The sequence below is a fragment of the Neofelis nebulosa genome, chromosome 8, assembly GCF_028018385.1.
Source record: "Neofelis nebulosa isolate mNeoNeb1 chromosome 8, mNeoNeb1.pri, whole genome shotgun sequence".
NCBI classification, from domain to species: domain Eukaryota; kingdom Metazoa; phylum Chordata; class Mammalia; order Carnivora; family Felidae; genus Neofelis; species Neofelis nebulosa.
This window is the reverse complement of record NC_080789.1, coordinates 105594606-105610710: the sequence shown is the minus strand read 5'-3', so window position 1 is coordinate 105610710 and position 16105 is coordinate 105594606. Positions and strand designations below refer to the sequence as shown.

The 16105-nt window shown below is 40.0% G+C and overlaps 1 protein-coding gene across 8 annotated transcripts in view; it reads right to left on the bottom strand.

The window, feature by feature from the left end:
• Positions 1 to 7868, bottom strand: part of CCDC77 (coiled-coil domain containing 77) — a 31417-nt gene extending 23549 nt beyond the window's left edge. The window contains exons 1-6 of one of the 8 annotated variants that reach the window (XM_058744095.1): positions 7766 to 7820; positions 7094 to 7162; positions 3927 to 3981; positions 1562 to 1630; positions 977 to 1103; positions 820 to 873 (exon numbers count right to left, since the gene is read on the bottom strand). In XM_058744095.1, the coding sequence (XP_058600078.1) occupies positions 820 to 857 (38 nt within the window). In that variant the 5' untranslated portion in view covers positions 858 to 873; positions 977 to 1103; positions 1562 to 1630; ... (1 more) ...; positions 7094 to 7162; positions 7766 to 7820. Of the gene's footprint in view, positions 1 to 819; positions 874 to 976; positions 1104 to 1519; positions 1539 to 1561; positions 1631 to 3926; positions 3982 to 7093; positions 7163 to 7765 lie in introns of those variants that run through there. The other 7 variants (XM_058744093.1, XM_058744096.1, XM_058744098.1 and 4 more) reach the window with 7 other exon arrangements.
• Between the last annotated feature and the right edge of the window lie 8237 nt (positions 7869 to 16105).

The window sequence follows — 16105 nt, the reverse complement described above, 5'->3', positions numbered from 1 at the left end:
GGCCAACACCTTTAATAAGTGAGCATGTACAGGAGATATTAAAACTTACTTTCAGCTATCAGGAAGGAAAAAAAACTTAGTATTTTCTCAATCACTAAAAGCTCATGACAGAAATACTCTTTTACTTAATGTTTCATGTTTTCAAAGGAAGTTTTATTTATAACAACTCTGGGAAATAGGCTAGTAGATGAACTAAGAGGTACTTCTGAGATTCTGCAGTGGGGAGCGATGGCCACGAGGATGAGATGTATCTATTGTGTAGCAAGTTAATAGCAGAACCGGAATTAAAAGTCCCCTGTTTGTATGCTGATTGTTCCCTCTGTCGTCCAGCATCCACAGGTGCTAAACCAGGCTCACTCAAACTGCCTGCATTCTGGTATGAACATTTAATATGTCCTAGTTTTTAATGTTTATTTATTTATTTTAAGAGAGAGAAAGAGAGAAAGAGAGAGAGAGAGAGAGAGAGAGAGAGAGAGAGAGAGAGAGAGAAAGTGCAAGCGGGGAAGGGGCAGAGAGAGAAGGAGAGAACCCCAAGCAGACATTGTGCTGCCAGCATGGAGCCTGATGTGGGTCGTGAGATCATGCCCTGAGCTAAAATTAAGAGTCAGACGCTTAACCAACTGAGCCAGGCACCCCTAATATGTCCTAGTTTTTAATCCGAAAAATACATAGTAAGAATAGAGAAATGAGGTCTAACATAGTTCAAATCCAGAGTTTGGAAATACACTTCTAAAACCCTTCTAGTTCCCAAGTTAACTTGCACTTAAGGCTACAGAAGTCTTGATTCTTTAACAAGTCAAAAATAAACAAATGGCTTACTTTCTGCAGACAGGGGTTCGTGTTGGGGTAAAGTTCATTCTGTCCTTTTCACACCTGTCAAACACACAAAAATTCAGAATGAGGGGTCAGGAACAGAAAAAAACAGTATAAGATGGGATGCACAGACTCATTCCCTCTCCACCATCATCAGATGCACCTGCTGGTGAGAATGTGCTGTCCTAAAATGTAGGACTCTTGGGGTGCCTGGCTGGCTTAGACAGAAGAGCATGTGACTCTTGATCTCAGGGTTGTGAGTTTGAGCCCCATCTTGGGTATGGAGATTACTAAAAACAAACAAAACAACAATAACAACAACAAAAACCAGCTTAAAAATAAATAAAAAATAAATAAAATATAGCACTCTTTAAAGTTGTTCCAAATCCTGAAAATCTGACTTTGAATTTTCATAAGGCATTCATTGTTCTTATTTTCAAATAAAATCAGAATGGACAAGCACACACAAAAGAAAAGCCTCCTTTATATGAAGGCTGTCTGCAACAATGCAAAACAAATTTACAATCCTTTTGCTGAAATAGAAGAGAGATTCAGAAAAGTTTTTGACAAGTAAGGGACAGTATGGGAATTAAGGTAGAGGACTAGTTATGCTAAATTTAAAATAAATACAAAGCCACTGACATTTTATCCTTATCTGGTGTTCTTTATCCATTGTTTTATCTTAGAGAAAGAAAAAACTACTTACAAAAGTTCATTTACAATCTCCATTCCCATTGTTAATACAGACCTTGGGTTCCTCTATTTGAACAACCTTATCAAAGAAATTTTCACGAAGATAACCTCACAGTCATGTTCTCTGAAAGAGGGAGGAGAGAAGGAGAAAGGGGGAGAGAAAAAGGGAAAGAGACCGAGAGGAGGAAGGGGAAGAGGGAAGGAGGGAGGGGAGAGGAGAATTTATTTTATTAACTTTAGAGAAAACGGTCTTATTGAGCATGCTTTGTCAACCCATTTGATTTTGAGCAAGATGATGTAATATTCTGCTCATGTACTTTTAGGGTGTCGGCAGAGGGAGAGGGAGAAAGAGACTCTTAAGCCCAATGTGGGGCTCCATCCCATGACCCTGAGATCATGACCTGAGCCAAAATCAAGAGTTAGACGCTCTATCAACTGAGCCACCCAGGCGCCCCTGTTCCTGTGCTCTTCAGTTGGCATACATCTGTTTATAATCTTCAGTTCTTTGGAGAAGAATTTTGTGAAAAATTGTGAAAAGAGATAATCACTCTTGTTAATTCTGTGTGCCATTTTCTCGCTCAGAACCCAGAGCGCCCCTGCTTCTCCTCCTTGAAACCTTTCTTCATTTGGCTTCTTGGATACCACATGTTCCTGGTTTTCTTTCTTCCTCACTGGTCATTAATTTTCAGTCACTGCTAGTTCTTCCTCAACTTTCTCTATACTTATTGCCTTGGTGACCACATAAAGTGTCAGTTTTCAAATACCATCTACACATTAATGGTTTTCAAATTTCTCCCTCCAGCACTGGCTCTGCCCTCGACTCCGCTCATGCCTATCTGACTGCCTATTCCATATCTCCATTTAGATGTCGTACAGGTCTCTCAGGCTTAACAGGTCTAAAACCAAGCTCCTGCTAAATAAATACCTACCACCCAAAGCTGCTCTTCTCTCAGAATTCTACCTTCCAGTAATTACTACCTCCATCTTGCCAGTTGCTTATGACAAAAAGTCGGATGGAGAAACTTTACTCCTCTCCTTGTCTTATATGCTACACGTGATCCCTGTGAGCAAATCCTATTGGCTTTACCATCCAAATATCTAGAATCTGACAATCACTCATGCCAATACTGCCCTGGTCCAATGCACTACAACCTCTTGCTTGGATGACTACAACAGCCTCTTCAACTGGTGTCTTTGCTTCTGCTTTTAGAGCAGGCCCCACAGTCTATTCTCAACATAGCAGTTAGAGTGATTATTTAAAATATAATTCAAACCACAAAGCTCCTCTTCTCAAAAGCCTCCAAGCTGTTTTGTTTTAGTCAGAGAACCAACGTCTTTAAAATGGTTTACAAAGTCCTACATGGTCCGACTACCCCAGTACTTCTGTGACCCCACCTACTACTCTCCCCCTGCTCACTGCTCCAACAACACCGGGCTCTGCTGTTCCTCAAATGTGCCAAATTTTTACTTCAGACTTCACATTTCTACTGTATTTATGATGTTCTTCTCCCATTCATTTATACGGCCTGTTCCCGCTGCTTGAGGGTCCTGATGTCACCTTCTTGGTGAGTCTCCTCTGACCACTCTGGCATCCCCTTACCGACCTTCTCTGCTTTACTTCATCACCATCTGATATATTTTACTTATTGACTCCCCACACTGGATCGTGGAAACTCACTAAGGGCAGGCATTTTTTTTTTTTTAATTTTTTTTTTTTTCAACGTTTTTTATTTATTTTTGGGACAGAGAGAGACAGAGCATGAACGGGGGAGGGGCAGAGAGAGGGAGACACAGAATCGGAAACAGGCTCCAGGCTCCGAGCCATCAGCCCAGAGCCTGACGCGGGGCTCGAACTCACGGACCGCGAGATCGCGACCTGGCTGAAGTCGGACGCTTAACCGACTGCGCCACCCAGGCGCCCCAGGGCAGGCATTTTTTATCTCTTGTTTTCACTGCTAAATCCACAGTCACTAAAAACAGTGCCTGGTTCAGTAGCAGTAGATGCTCAGTAAATTTTTTTAAAAATCCTCAATATGAATTTGAAAGACTCTGTTCACATCTTCTTCTACTGGTCAGTCTACCCAGTTTAGCTAGAATACTGGTTTCTGTCTGTCATTCCATTAGCTTTCTTCTACCAACCAACCCTTCAAATATACCATCTCTTTTTCTCACTCTCTCCTTTAAAAACATTTTTTAAGTTTATTTATTTATTTTGAGAGAGACAGAGACAGTGTGAATAGGGGAGGAGCAGAGAAAAGAGAGAATCCCAAGCAGGTTCTGCACTGTCTGCAGAGTCCAATGCAGGGCTCGAACTCAGAAACTGTGAGATCATGACCTGAGCCAAAACCAGGAATCGGAGGCTTAATCGACTGAGCCACCCAGGCACCCCTCTCACTCTCTCCTTTAAAATGACTACTCACCTCCTTCCACAAAACTTCTCCAAGTCGGGCCAATTTGTCTTTTGTAAAAAATAACCTAGAAAATAGAAATGGTAACTGGGTTGGTATAGTAGGATTATGGGTAACATTTTTTTTTTTAAAACAGCTTTATTGAGATGAGTAATTCATATTCCATAAAAGTCATTCATTTAAAGTATATAATTCAGGGGTGTCAGGGTTGGTCAGTCAGTTAAGCATCTGACTTCGGCTCGGGTCATGATCTCGCAGTTCGTGAGTTCGAGCCCCACGTCGGGCTCTGTGCTGACAGCTCAAAGCCTGGAGCCTGCTTGAGATTCTGTGTCTCCTTCTCTCTCTGCCCCTCTCCTGCTTGTATTCTCTCTCAAAAATAAATAGTTAAAAAAAATCTTTAAAGTATATAATTCAATGCTTTCAGTATGTTCAGATATGTGTAACCATCACAATTACAGAACATTTTCATCACTTCAAGAAGTCCTCTACCCTTTAGCCATCACCCCTGTGCCCCCCTCCCCTTAAACTCTAAGCAACCACTGATCTACTTTGTGTTTCTATAGATCTCCCTATTTTGGACTTCCATATGAATGAGATCATATAGTATGTGGTCCTTTGCAGTTGGCTAGTACTGTTCTCTCTCACTTAGCATGATGTTTTCAAGGTTCATCTGTGCTGTAGCGTGTATTAGTACTTCATTCTTTTATATGGCCAAAGAATATCCCATTTTATGAATCCAGGTGACATCTTAAAGATGAATGCCACTGTTCTAAAACTATTTAAGAGTAACTTGGAACGCTTTTTTTTAAAAATAATCTTGAGTCATTTTGTTTGTTTTATAAAGTAAAAGTAAAGCCCAACATGGGCTCAAACCCACAACCCCAAGATCAAGAGCTGCACACTCTACCAAATGAGCCAGCCAGGCCCTGCCGCGCTGCCCCCCCCTCCCTGCCCCCAAGTAACCTGGAACTTTATTTATTTATTTTTTTTTTTAATTTTTTTTTTCAACGTTTATTTATTTTTGGGACAGAGAGAGACAGAGCATGAATGGGGGAGGGACAGAGAGAGAGGGAGACACAGAATCTGAAACAGGCTCCAGGCTCTGAGCCATCAGCCCAGAGCCTGACGCGGGGCTCGAACTCACGTACCGTGAGATCGTGACCTGGCTGAAGTCGGACGCTTAACCGACTGTGCCACCCAGGCGCCCCAAGTAACCTGGAACTTTAAGAGAGTCCTCCCACAACCCGTAACCTCTCTTCCCCCTCCAAGTCAGTGACTGTCCTCACTCCTGTTTCCTATGACTACTGCACATCTACAAAAAGTTACCTATATTCACATTTCATTTAGTTTTATTCTCTCACAATCTGACTTCTACTACAACATCTGAACTGGTTATTCTTCTTGATCACGAGACATCCAAATGAATAAATTTAACTGCTTTCTTGGTTTCCCACCCTCCATCCAACAAGTCACTTCTCGCTTTGCATACTTAATTTGACAGTGTTGACCACCTTTTCAAAAAATATTGGGAGTTGAGAGCTTGGGCTCTAAAGTTAAACAGACTTGGGTTTAAGTATAAGCTCTGTCCCTTATTAGCTGTGTAACAAGACCTGTTATTTAACCTCACTGCATTTCAGTTACTTATTAAAGAGGGGGAAATTAGGGGTGCCTTGGTGGCCCAGTCAGTTGAGCATCCAACTTCAGCTCAGGTCATAATCTCACAGTTCTTGAGTTTGAGCCCCACACTGGGCTCTGAGTTGACAGTGTGCAGCCTGCCTGGGATTCTTTCTCTCCCTCTCTCTGCCTCTACCCCACTTGCTCTTTTTCTCTCAAAATAAAATAAACTTAAAAAAAAAAAAAGGGATAATAGGGGAGCCTGGGTGGCTCAGTTGGTTGAGGGTCCAACTTCAGCTCAGTTCATGATCTCATGGTTCTTGAGTTTGAGCCCCGTGTCAAGCTCACAGCTGTAAGCACAGAGCCTGCTTCAGATCCTCTGTCCCCATTCCTCTCTGCTCCTGCCTCTCTCTCAAAAAATAATAAACACTTAAAAAAGGAAGATGGGGAAAATAGCATATATCATAGGTTGGTGTGAGAATTAAATGAAATAATGAATAAAAAGGATGACAGTGACACATAAGTGCTCAATAAATGGAGATTATTATTTTTTACTGAAAAATTTCCTTTCTTGGTTCAAAAGGTTCTGTCTTCAACTTTCTTTGCTATTTCCTCTATCCATTTCTGTGGGAACATCATTATCCCCACTGCGTTTATGATTACCTCTATTATTTAAAACACTACCTGGCACAGAGTAACTAACAATTACTTACTGAATGAACAAATGACATCTTTCAATATCCTGGTTTGAATGTCCAATATGTAATGGACATTTTCACCTATATGTCCCACTGGAGTTTGAAATGTCTAACTTAAAAAGGTTTAACTTAAAAAAAATCACTCAAGTCACATATGTTTTAGCACCTCAAAGCGAATTCAGCATCTCATAAGCAACCTGGACTTTAAAATTAACATTCATTATTTCATTACTCCTTCTCTTGACCTTCATCCAACCATATGAAAATCCCATATAGTCTCTCTGGGCAATCACCATGTTTATTCAGGATCTCCATATCTTCTTCCCAGCTCTACTATAATGGCTTAACTGTTCTACCCACCCCTTGTCTCCCTTGGACCATATTCTTTTGTTTTTTAAGTTTATTTATTTTGAGAGAGAAAGAGAACCAGGGAGGGACAGAGAAGGAGGGAGAGAGAGAGCATCCCATGCAGGCTCCATGCTGTCAGCACAGAGCCCAACACGGGGCCGATCTCACGAATGTGAGATCATGACTTGTGAAATCGTGACACAAGCAGAAGTCGACAGTTGGATGCTTAAGTGACTGAGCTAACCAGGCACCCCTTTGCACCATATTCTTAAAAGTCATAATATTCATCAGTGGCTCCTCATAGCCTAACGCATTAAATCAAACTCAGCCTAGATGTCATGGCTCTCTATCTAAGGACCAAACCTATCTCCCCCAATTTCCCTCTCTTCCCCTAAAATACTCTCGTTGCAGATAACTTTCTTGCCTCCATGCCTTTGTTAGTGAGCTTCCCTCCAGCTGGAACATACATCAATCCACCCCCACCCTTCCCCCCTTCACTTAATGAAATCCAGTTAGTACCTGAAAACTAACTACCTCCATCTCTTTCCAGAGTCTCTCGATCCAAATTGATCTATCAAAATGATGTAGCTGCAAAAGAACACCATCTGTAATTCTCTAAAAGTTAACATAATAGAGTTCTTTGTTGCTATAATTTCTCTCGTGGCAGGGTATGTTCCTTGCAGATAGAAAATGGGCATTACTCATTATAGTATCTCCCGAAAGATCAATATAGATAAATTAATGGGTTTCAGTTAGCTTCTACTCCTCTCTCTGTGATATCCTCATTTAAGTGGTTTTTTTGTTTTTTAATACAGCCTGTTTACTTAAAATTAAATCTTGATTAGTACTTTGACATTTATTTTATTTACCCCCATAACAACTTGGTTAAGTACTTTTATTATACTTTAATCTACAAATGAGGAAATTGAGGGTTAGAGTATTGTGGGATGAGGGAATACCGGAGCGCACTTCCAGGACACCAAATTCTACACTCTTTTTTATATTTCATCCTGCTGTTGACTCCCTCATGTTTATGGCTCCCCAATCCTCCAGCACCCTCAAAATATTTCACTTTGCACATCCTAACTTCCTTCTTCCGGGACCCGCACTTACTTCTCCCTCACCAGATTTTTTCTAGCCCAAGGCCCGTTCCCCCACTCCTGCATCCCAAACCCAAAACTCTGTACTCACGCCACACTAAACCTCCGAGTCAGAAACCCGCAACCGAAAAACAAAACTTAAATCCGGTAGCTTTGCAGCGCCACTGAGCGTGCACGAAATCGGTCCAATCGCCCACAAGTTTACACGGCCCTTTGGATTGTGCGCCAATAGGAAGGCTATTCACACAGAGGCTCGCCCCATTCCCCGCCCTTCCTCGCTTCTTGTCTAACCGCGCAGAGATAGCCGGGAAATGTAGTTTTACTTCAGCACGCAGCTTCCCTGGTGGAGGATGTTAATGGATTGCAACCCAGTTCATCCCAGTACTGGTAGTGTGGTGTTTGGGGTCAGAACACACTAATTCTGGGCACCCCCAGTTTAAACTTGTTCAACTACTTTGTTTTCATAAAAAATCATGCAGAAACGCGATGCATAATCATGCAATGGATACAGGATTATTATGTGTTGCAATTTACAAGCTTATATCAAGGTGAAGATTCTAAGAAGATAATTTCTCCTTCAATGACCTGGTGGCCTAGGGTCAAGATAGGACCTGTGGTTCAGTTTCTACCGTCAGAGAGTTATGTATATAAATACTACTGTTTTTATCAGCAGACACTGCTTCCTTTTCCTGAAAGATGTGAGAAACTGGCTTTAATAATGTAAGCTAATTCAAAACTCAATTGCAGTCTCATCTTTCCAGAAGAACAAACGGTAGGAGTAGGGGGAAAGGCACTTCAGCCTCTGAGCTGTCACTACTGCTATGAAAAAGCTGGGACTCTTTGCTGTATAAGACTTAAGGATGTCCAGAAGGAATTTGACATCTCCTAAATTTACTTTTTTCTGTCTTGTGATTTTTCTCTATTAGTTACCCCAAAAACCAGTATTTTTGTGTCTCTTTTGGCCCTTACATTTTTTTATTATTTTATTTAATTTTAAAGTTTATTTTTTTTATTTAGGGAGAGAGGGAGAGAATCCCAAGTAAGCTCTGCACGGATAGCACAGAACTGGATGAAGGGCTCCCACAAACCGTGAGATGATGACCTGAGCCAAAATCAAGAGTTGGGTGCTCAATTGACTGAGCCATCCAGGTGCCCTCCCTTATATATATATTTTAAGAAAAATCATGGTGATCTTATCTTCAGACTGGTTCTTAAATACATATCATCCTATTAATTGCTACTCTGTCTCGTCACCTTTCACTTGGATTACTACAACTGGTGTTTTTCCCTTCTCCAATCCATTCTACAAAAGGTGATTTTTTTTTTTTTAAGGTGATTATTTTTTTTAAAGCACATTTCTGGACATGTCACATTCCTGTTCATAAACTTTTGGTGACTCCCCAAAGAGTAGAGAATCAGTCCAGAGAGTGATATGGCATTCAAATACTGACATAACCTGATCCTACTTATCTCATTATATAATAAATAACTTATTTTCTGAATGTAGCATGGACTTCCCAGGTTTGGCTCATACCCTTCCTTTTATGTGGATTGATCTTTTCCATGAATCTTAACCTATAAAATCCCTACCAAGGCCAATACAAATACCATCTCCTTTATTAGAAGTAATCCCTTGTGCTTTGATATTCATTTAGCAATTTGTCATTGTATTTTGATAGCATAGCTTCTGTTCAAATGTCATCAGTCTTGAGCCCTTCTCTGACTACACTATCCCCCCTTACCACCCTTCCGCTCCCTACCTTCTGTACTTTTTAAAAAGATCTTATCAGCACCTAAAATAATATATATTTGCTTGTGCTCATTATTTTGTCTCCCCTTGCCACTAGAATGTAAGCTCTGTCTTTTTATTGTTGTTCATGTTATATATGCAGAATGAATCTAGGAGAGTGCCTGGCACATTGCAAATGCTCAAAAGTTGTTGCCAAATGAATGAATACATATATAATATAACATTCTTTCCCACAGGTGTGTTTCCTCTCTTTATTAGATTGCTCTTCTTCCATTCTATATCAAGGTTGAAGTGTCATCATTCATTCACATGTCAAAGGGTTATTCTCAACCCTCCCTTTCTCACAACCACCCAATGTCAGATTGATTTTTTAAAAAAACACTCTGGTTGCAGAGGAGCAATTAAGGACAATGCTTGAAGATCTAGGAGGCTGCCGTGGTAATTCACGGAAATGCCTAACTAAACAAGGGAGGCAAAAATGGAAATATGAAGAGGAAAATGGGAAATATTTAAAAGTTCCAATTGACTGGGTGGCTCAGTAGGTTAAGCATCTGACTTCAGCTCAGGTCGTGAACTCACAGTTTGTGGGTTCGAGCCCCATGTCAGGCTCTGTGCTAACAGCTCAGAACCTGGAGCCTGCTTCAGATTCTGTGTCTCCCTCTCTCTCTGTTTCTCTCTCTCTCTCTCTCTCTCAAAAATAAATAAAGATTAAAAAAAAAGTTCCAGGGCGCCTGGGTGGCTCAGTTGGTTAAGCGTCTGACTTTGGGTCAGGTCATGATCTCCCAGTTTGTGAGTTTGAGCCCTGCATCAGGCTCTGTGCTGAGAGCTCAGAGCCTAGAGCCTGCTCCTGAGTCTGTCTCCCTCTCTCTTTCTGCCCCTCCCCTGCTCGCACTCTGTCTCTCTCTCTCTCTCTCAAGAAAATAAATAAACATTTTTTAAAAAGTTCCAATCAGGGGCGCCTGGGTGGCGCAGTCGGTTAAGCGTCCGACTTCAGCCAGGTCACGATCTCGCGGTCCGTGAGTTCGAGCCCCGCGTCAGGCTCTGGGCTGATGGCTCAGAGCCTGGAGCCAGTTTCCGATTCTGTGTCTCCCTCTCTCTCTGGCCCTCCCCCGTTCATGCTATGTCTCTCTCTGTCCCAAAAAAAAAAAAAAAAAAAAAAAAAAAAAAAAAAAAAAAACGTTGAAAAAAATAAAAAGTTCCAATCAACTGGATCCAGGACAGAGAGATTAGCTGGAGTAGGTGACATTAATCAGAGTGGGAAATACAAAGGACCTAGCTGGCTCAGTAGACAGTGTGACTCTTGTTCTCGGAGTTGTGAGATTGAGCCCCATGTTGGATGCAGAGATTAGTTAAAAATAAAATCTTAAAAAAGAATGGAAATACAAGAGGAAGAGTATATATGAATATATATGGAGGCTATGAGAAAGGCAAACCTGAGAAACTCTTACTTGGTATATTCTCCCGCCCTGGGACTTTACTTTCCTACTCAGTTTAATTCTGTGGTGCATAACATTGTTACTGCTGGCAATCTCATCTCTTTGTCTTTCTGTTGTAATGGCACTACACTTTATTTTATTTATTTATTTATTTATTTATTTATTTATTTATTTATTTATGTGGGCTAATGTGGGGCTTGAACTCACTGACACTGAGATCAAGACAGGAGCTGAGACCAAGAGTCAGATGTTTAACCCACCACCAAGGTTCCACCCAGGTGCCCCAATCCCTGTACTTTAGATTATTCTCAGCTTTTGCCTTCTATGTGTGCTCCTGGGGAACAGTCTCCCATTTATGGGAAATGATATCACCATAAAGTTATGGTCTCTAACCTTAGTGAAACCGTCAGAAGTGAAGAACAACACTTCTCAAGAAACATTTGCTCTTTCTCCTTATTTCCACAGGAGCCACTTTGGGTATTCACAATTTGCTTTAAACCCTTAAGGGAGCCCTCCCAGTATCTTTGTCTTTCTTTCCCAAGGTAATCAACTGCCTTAACTTCATGCCTTCTCACCCGCTTACTTACCATCACTGTACTTGTATTTACCTCTTTTCCTCTGTTTCAGAGGAACGGGTGTCCCTGCTCTTATCATGTTCATTTCTTTTGCTTCTTTAGGGACTTTGGTTTTTCTCTTACTATCTTCAGCCTCCAATTCTCCATTAGTTCTTCCTTCTCAGCACTGAGGCCCACTCATGTATACTAGCTTGTGAAGATATTCTTTGGTTCTCCTTCAGTAACTTCCATGTTTCCATACCCAACCTTTCCTCCACAGCCAAGGACATTGAGTCCATGCTTGGCTCCTTTTCTTCATCTCCCATTCATTTCCCAACTCACTCGAAACTGGATTTTGACTCCATAACTTTATTGAAATTGCTCTATGATCTATTAATTGCTAAACTGAATGATCACATCTTGTCGTATCTCATTCTTTCTGGCATTTTATACTGTTGCAAATTTTCACCTTTTCTTCAAATTTTACTTTCTTGACAACTATGAAAACCCTCTCAAATCACTCTCACCATTCATTCTTAGCATCACATGCTGGTTTTTCTTTTTATGGTGAAAGAACTATTACCTTCCTGGAAAAATTAACTTTTATTAGCTCAACACAGATAACTGAAAAGTAAACTTCTGGTTTCTCTTATTTGTGTAGGAACCATGGACTTCATAACAATAATACATATCAAAGTAAGAATAAATATAACTGAAGCATGCATTTGGTATGCTTCCCATCCTCATTTAATGCTAAATTTAATAAATAATAGCTTTTGCCCTCTGAGAAATCACAGAAAAATAGACAATGCACATACAAACACACTAAAGGAAATAGGAGTACTTAAAAACTATGTACCTGTCCAGGGAGCCTACACCAGGAAAACAAATAACTAGTACCCATGTTTTAATTTTGAAAAATCACAGGGCAGAGAGAAGATAGAAAACTGACATTTATCATTTCCTTTCCAGTTTATTATTTGTATTTTTATTGTCATGTGTAGGTTGGTACATAGTAGTGAACAAGGTCTGTGTTATCTGTCCTCTATGAAGGCATCTACGACATAGAAAATTATTGATAAAGTCCTTGACATAAATTTGAGTGAATCCAAACCAAATATGAGAAAATACCTCACCTAGTTTTTTTTGTTTGGTTTGTTTGTTTGTTTGGAATATGGCATTTGACTTTGTTCTTGAATTCACCCAGTTTGTTAAGGTAGAAGCTCTTGATATGTTACTTTACAAATTATGCAAATATTTTGGCAAACACAGATTTAGAGATTCAAATGAGATTCAAATGATTAAAGTTTTAAAAAAAAACTTTAATGTTTGTTTAATTTTGAGAGAGAGAGAGAGAGAGAGAGCGCGCACAAGTTGGGGAGAGGCAGAGAGAGAGAGGGAGACACAGAATCCGAAGCGGGCTCCAGGCCAGAGCCCGACATGGGACTCAAACTCACGAGCCGTGAGATCATGACCTGAGCAGAAGCTGGATGTTTAACTGACTGAGCCACCCAGGGGCCCCTAAAATGTTTCTTCTTCCTTTACCATAACATTAATAAGGAGGTAATCATTTGAAATATTGCATTTAAAAATCTTTTAGATCACTTTGCCTACCAGAGCCATTGAAAGTGATATAAAACAGAGCCTTGTATGTTATTTCCAATTCTTATGAAATGCTGCCATGCATTATTGAATTAATCCTTTCCTTTATAACTTCCTTTTATATATCTTAATGTTTAAATGAAATATCTTTTAGTCTCTATGTTCAAAATTCTGATATAAATGTAGCCTCTATTTTATTTTTAAAGGATTTTCTTTTCTTTTTTTTAAAATGTTTATTCTTTTTTTTTTTTTTTTAATTTTTTTTTTCAACGTTTTTTATTTTTATTTTTGGATAGAGAGAGACAGAGCATGAACGGGGGAGGGGCAGAGAGAGAGAGGGAGACACAGAATCGGAAACAGGCTCCAGGCTCCGAGCCATCAGCCCAGAGCCTGACGTGGGGCTCGAACTCACGGACCGCGAGATCGTGACCTGGCTGAAGTCGGACGCTTAACCGACTGCGCCACCCAGGCGCCCCTAAAATGTTTATTCTTGAGAGAGAGAGAGGCAGAGAGCAAACAGGGGAGGAGCAGAGAGAGGAAGACAGAATCACAAGAAGGTTCCATGCTGTCAGCACGGAGCCCTATGTGGGGCTCAAACTCACAAACTGTGAGATTATGACCTCAGCTGAAACCAAGAGTTGGATGCTTAACTGACTGAGCCACCGATGTGCCCCTACATGTAGCCTCTTAACCAAAGTTCTTCTATATGTGATTTCTTTTTCTTCTCCTAGAATATAATTTCTTCTCCTAGAATACATACTAATTAAATTTTATTATTGGCTTCACTACTGCCTTAGAGTTCCACAGTTTTTGAAAAAATTTTAAACTTGACGTATTCTTCATATGTAATTGATGGTTTTTATTTTATCTCTTCTTCAAGACTAGTGAAAATATGTGCACCTAAAATGCAGGTCTACAGAAATTACTTGTAAATTATCACTATTTTCCTCCCTTAATTAAGGTATCAACAACTACTTTCCAATCAGATTATTTGAACATTCATAGTCTATGTCTATCTTCCCTCAAAGTACCCACAGCTTGTTTGCCCGAGATATTAGCATTATTTGAATATGACTTATATTTATATGACCTTTAATGGATTCTTAATCATCTATTCTTTTGTACTCAGCAGATAATGGATTGTTGTAAGGCAAGGCACAAGATTATCAATAAATTTAGGTGCATTGTAAATTGTTCTGTTCAGCAGTAAAACCATGTATATCTTTCAAAGAACACCTTGTAATTGCTTCTAAAATAATATAATTTGTGGCACCTGACTGACTTAGTTGGTAGAGCACACAACTCTTGATCTCAGGGTTGTGAGTTTGAGCCCCATGTTGGGGGGTACACTCATTCTTCCCCACTTGTCTCTCTCTCTCAAAAGCAAATAAACATTTAAAAAAATTTTAAAAGAAACATTTTAAATCATAGCTTTTCAACCTTTAGAGTTCATAAAAATTGAATCTCTTCCTCCTATGCTGATTTGTCCCTGTGGACTACTTAGAGTCTGTCTGCTCAAAACCCACATAAAAATGTGTCTTTTTAAAAAATGTTTATTTTTGAGAGACAGACAGAGAGAGAGACAGAGAGAGTGCACGAGCCTGAATGAGGGAGGGGCAGAGAGAGGGAGACACAGAATCTGAAGCAGGCCCCAGGTTCTGAGTTATCAGCACAGAGCTTGATGCCGAGCTCGAACTCATGGACTGTGACATCATCAGTCCCCAAAGTGTGGTCAACAGATCCTTATTTGTCCTCAGGCCAATGTTGGTCCCTGAAGTATCTTCTGAAGGTCTTGAAGTCAAAATTATTTTCATATTAACATTAAAATGCTATTTGCCTTTTTTTATTAAAATTTTTTTAATGTTTTATTTATTTTTGAGAGAGAGAGAGAGAGAGAGAGAGAGACAGCATGGGAGGGGGAGAGAGAGAGGGAGAGAAAGAGAATTCCAACCAGACTCCACACTTATCAGCACTGAGCCCGATGCAGGGCCCAAACTCATGAACTGTGAAATCATTACCTGGGCTGAAGTCGGATTCTCAACCAACTGAGCCACCCAGGCACCCTGTTTTTGTTTGTTTTGTTTTGTTTTGTTTTGTTTTGTTTTTGCCATTGACATTTGCACTGCAAAAGCAGTGGTGGCTAAAACTACTGGTTCCTCAGCATGAATCATGGCAGTAACACCAAACTGTACTTGTAGTCATTGTTTTCACAACACACACACACTAATGGTTTAAGAAGAAAAAAAGCCAGTTTCATTTAAATATGCCCATGATGTGGGTGTGGGGGTGGCTCAGTCGGATGAGTACCCGACTCTTGATTTTGGCTCAGGTTTATCAGTTCCAGCCCTACATCAGGCTCTGTGCTGACGGCATGGAGCCTGCTGGGATTCTCTCTCTCCCTCTCTCTCCCTTCCTCTCCCCCATGCTCTCTCTCTCTCTCTTTTTCTGTCTAAATAAACTTAAAAAAAAAAGAAAGAATGCCCATGATGAAGCAGTAAAAATGATTAGTTTTAGTAAACCGTGACTCTTGAACATGTTTTTTTAATAGTCTATGTGATGAAGTAGGAAGTACACGTAAAGAAAGCAGTTCTACTATGTACAGAAGCAGGAAGGTTTTCTCAAGGAGAAGCACTTATGAGCTTAATTAGTCACATTTTTCATGTAACACCAGAAGGCCAAACAGATAAACCATGGCTATTTAGATCTAGGTAGTTGACAGACATTTTCTTGAAAACGAACAACGTGAGCCCATTTATTCAGTGGAAACAACTGATGGTATTTGTTGACAATGAAAATCTGAGCTATAAGTGAAAATCATTATTTTGGAAAACTTGTTTCTGTTACTCTGAGTTTGACAGCCTCTCAATTTTCTGAGAACATCAATGGTAATATTGCTATGATTTTTTTATATTATATAATTATGTGCATCAACATTAGGAAGATCTATATAACTCAGTTATAATACTGAAATAATATTATCAAAATGACCAATGCATGATGTTACAAAATCATGACTGAGTAAAAAATCCATTCAAGGACAATGTTGACTACCATTTTAATGTAACAGAGTACAAAAAGTTCATTGATAA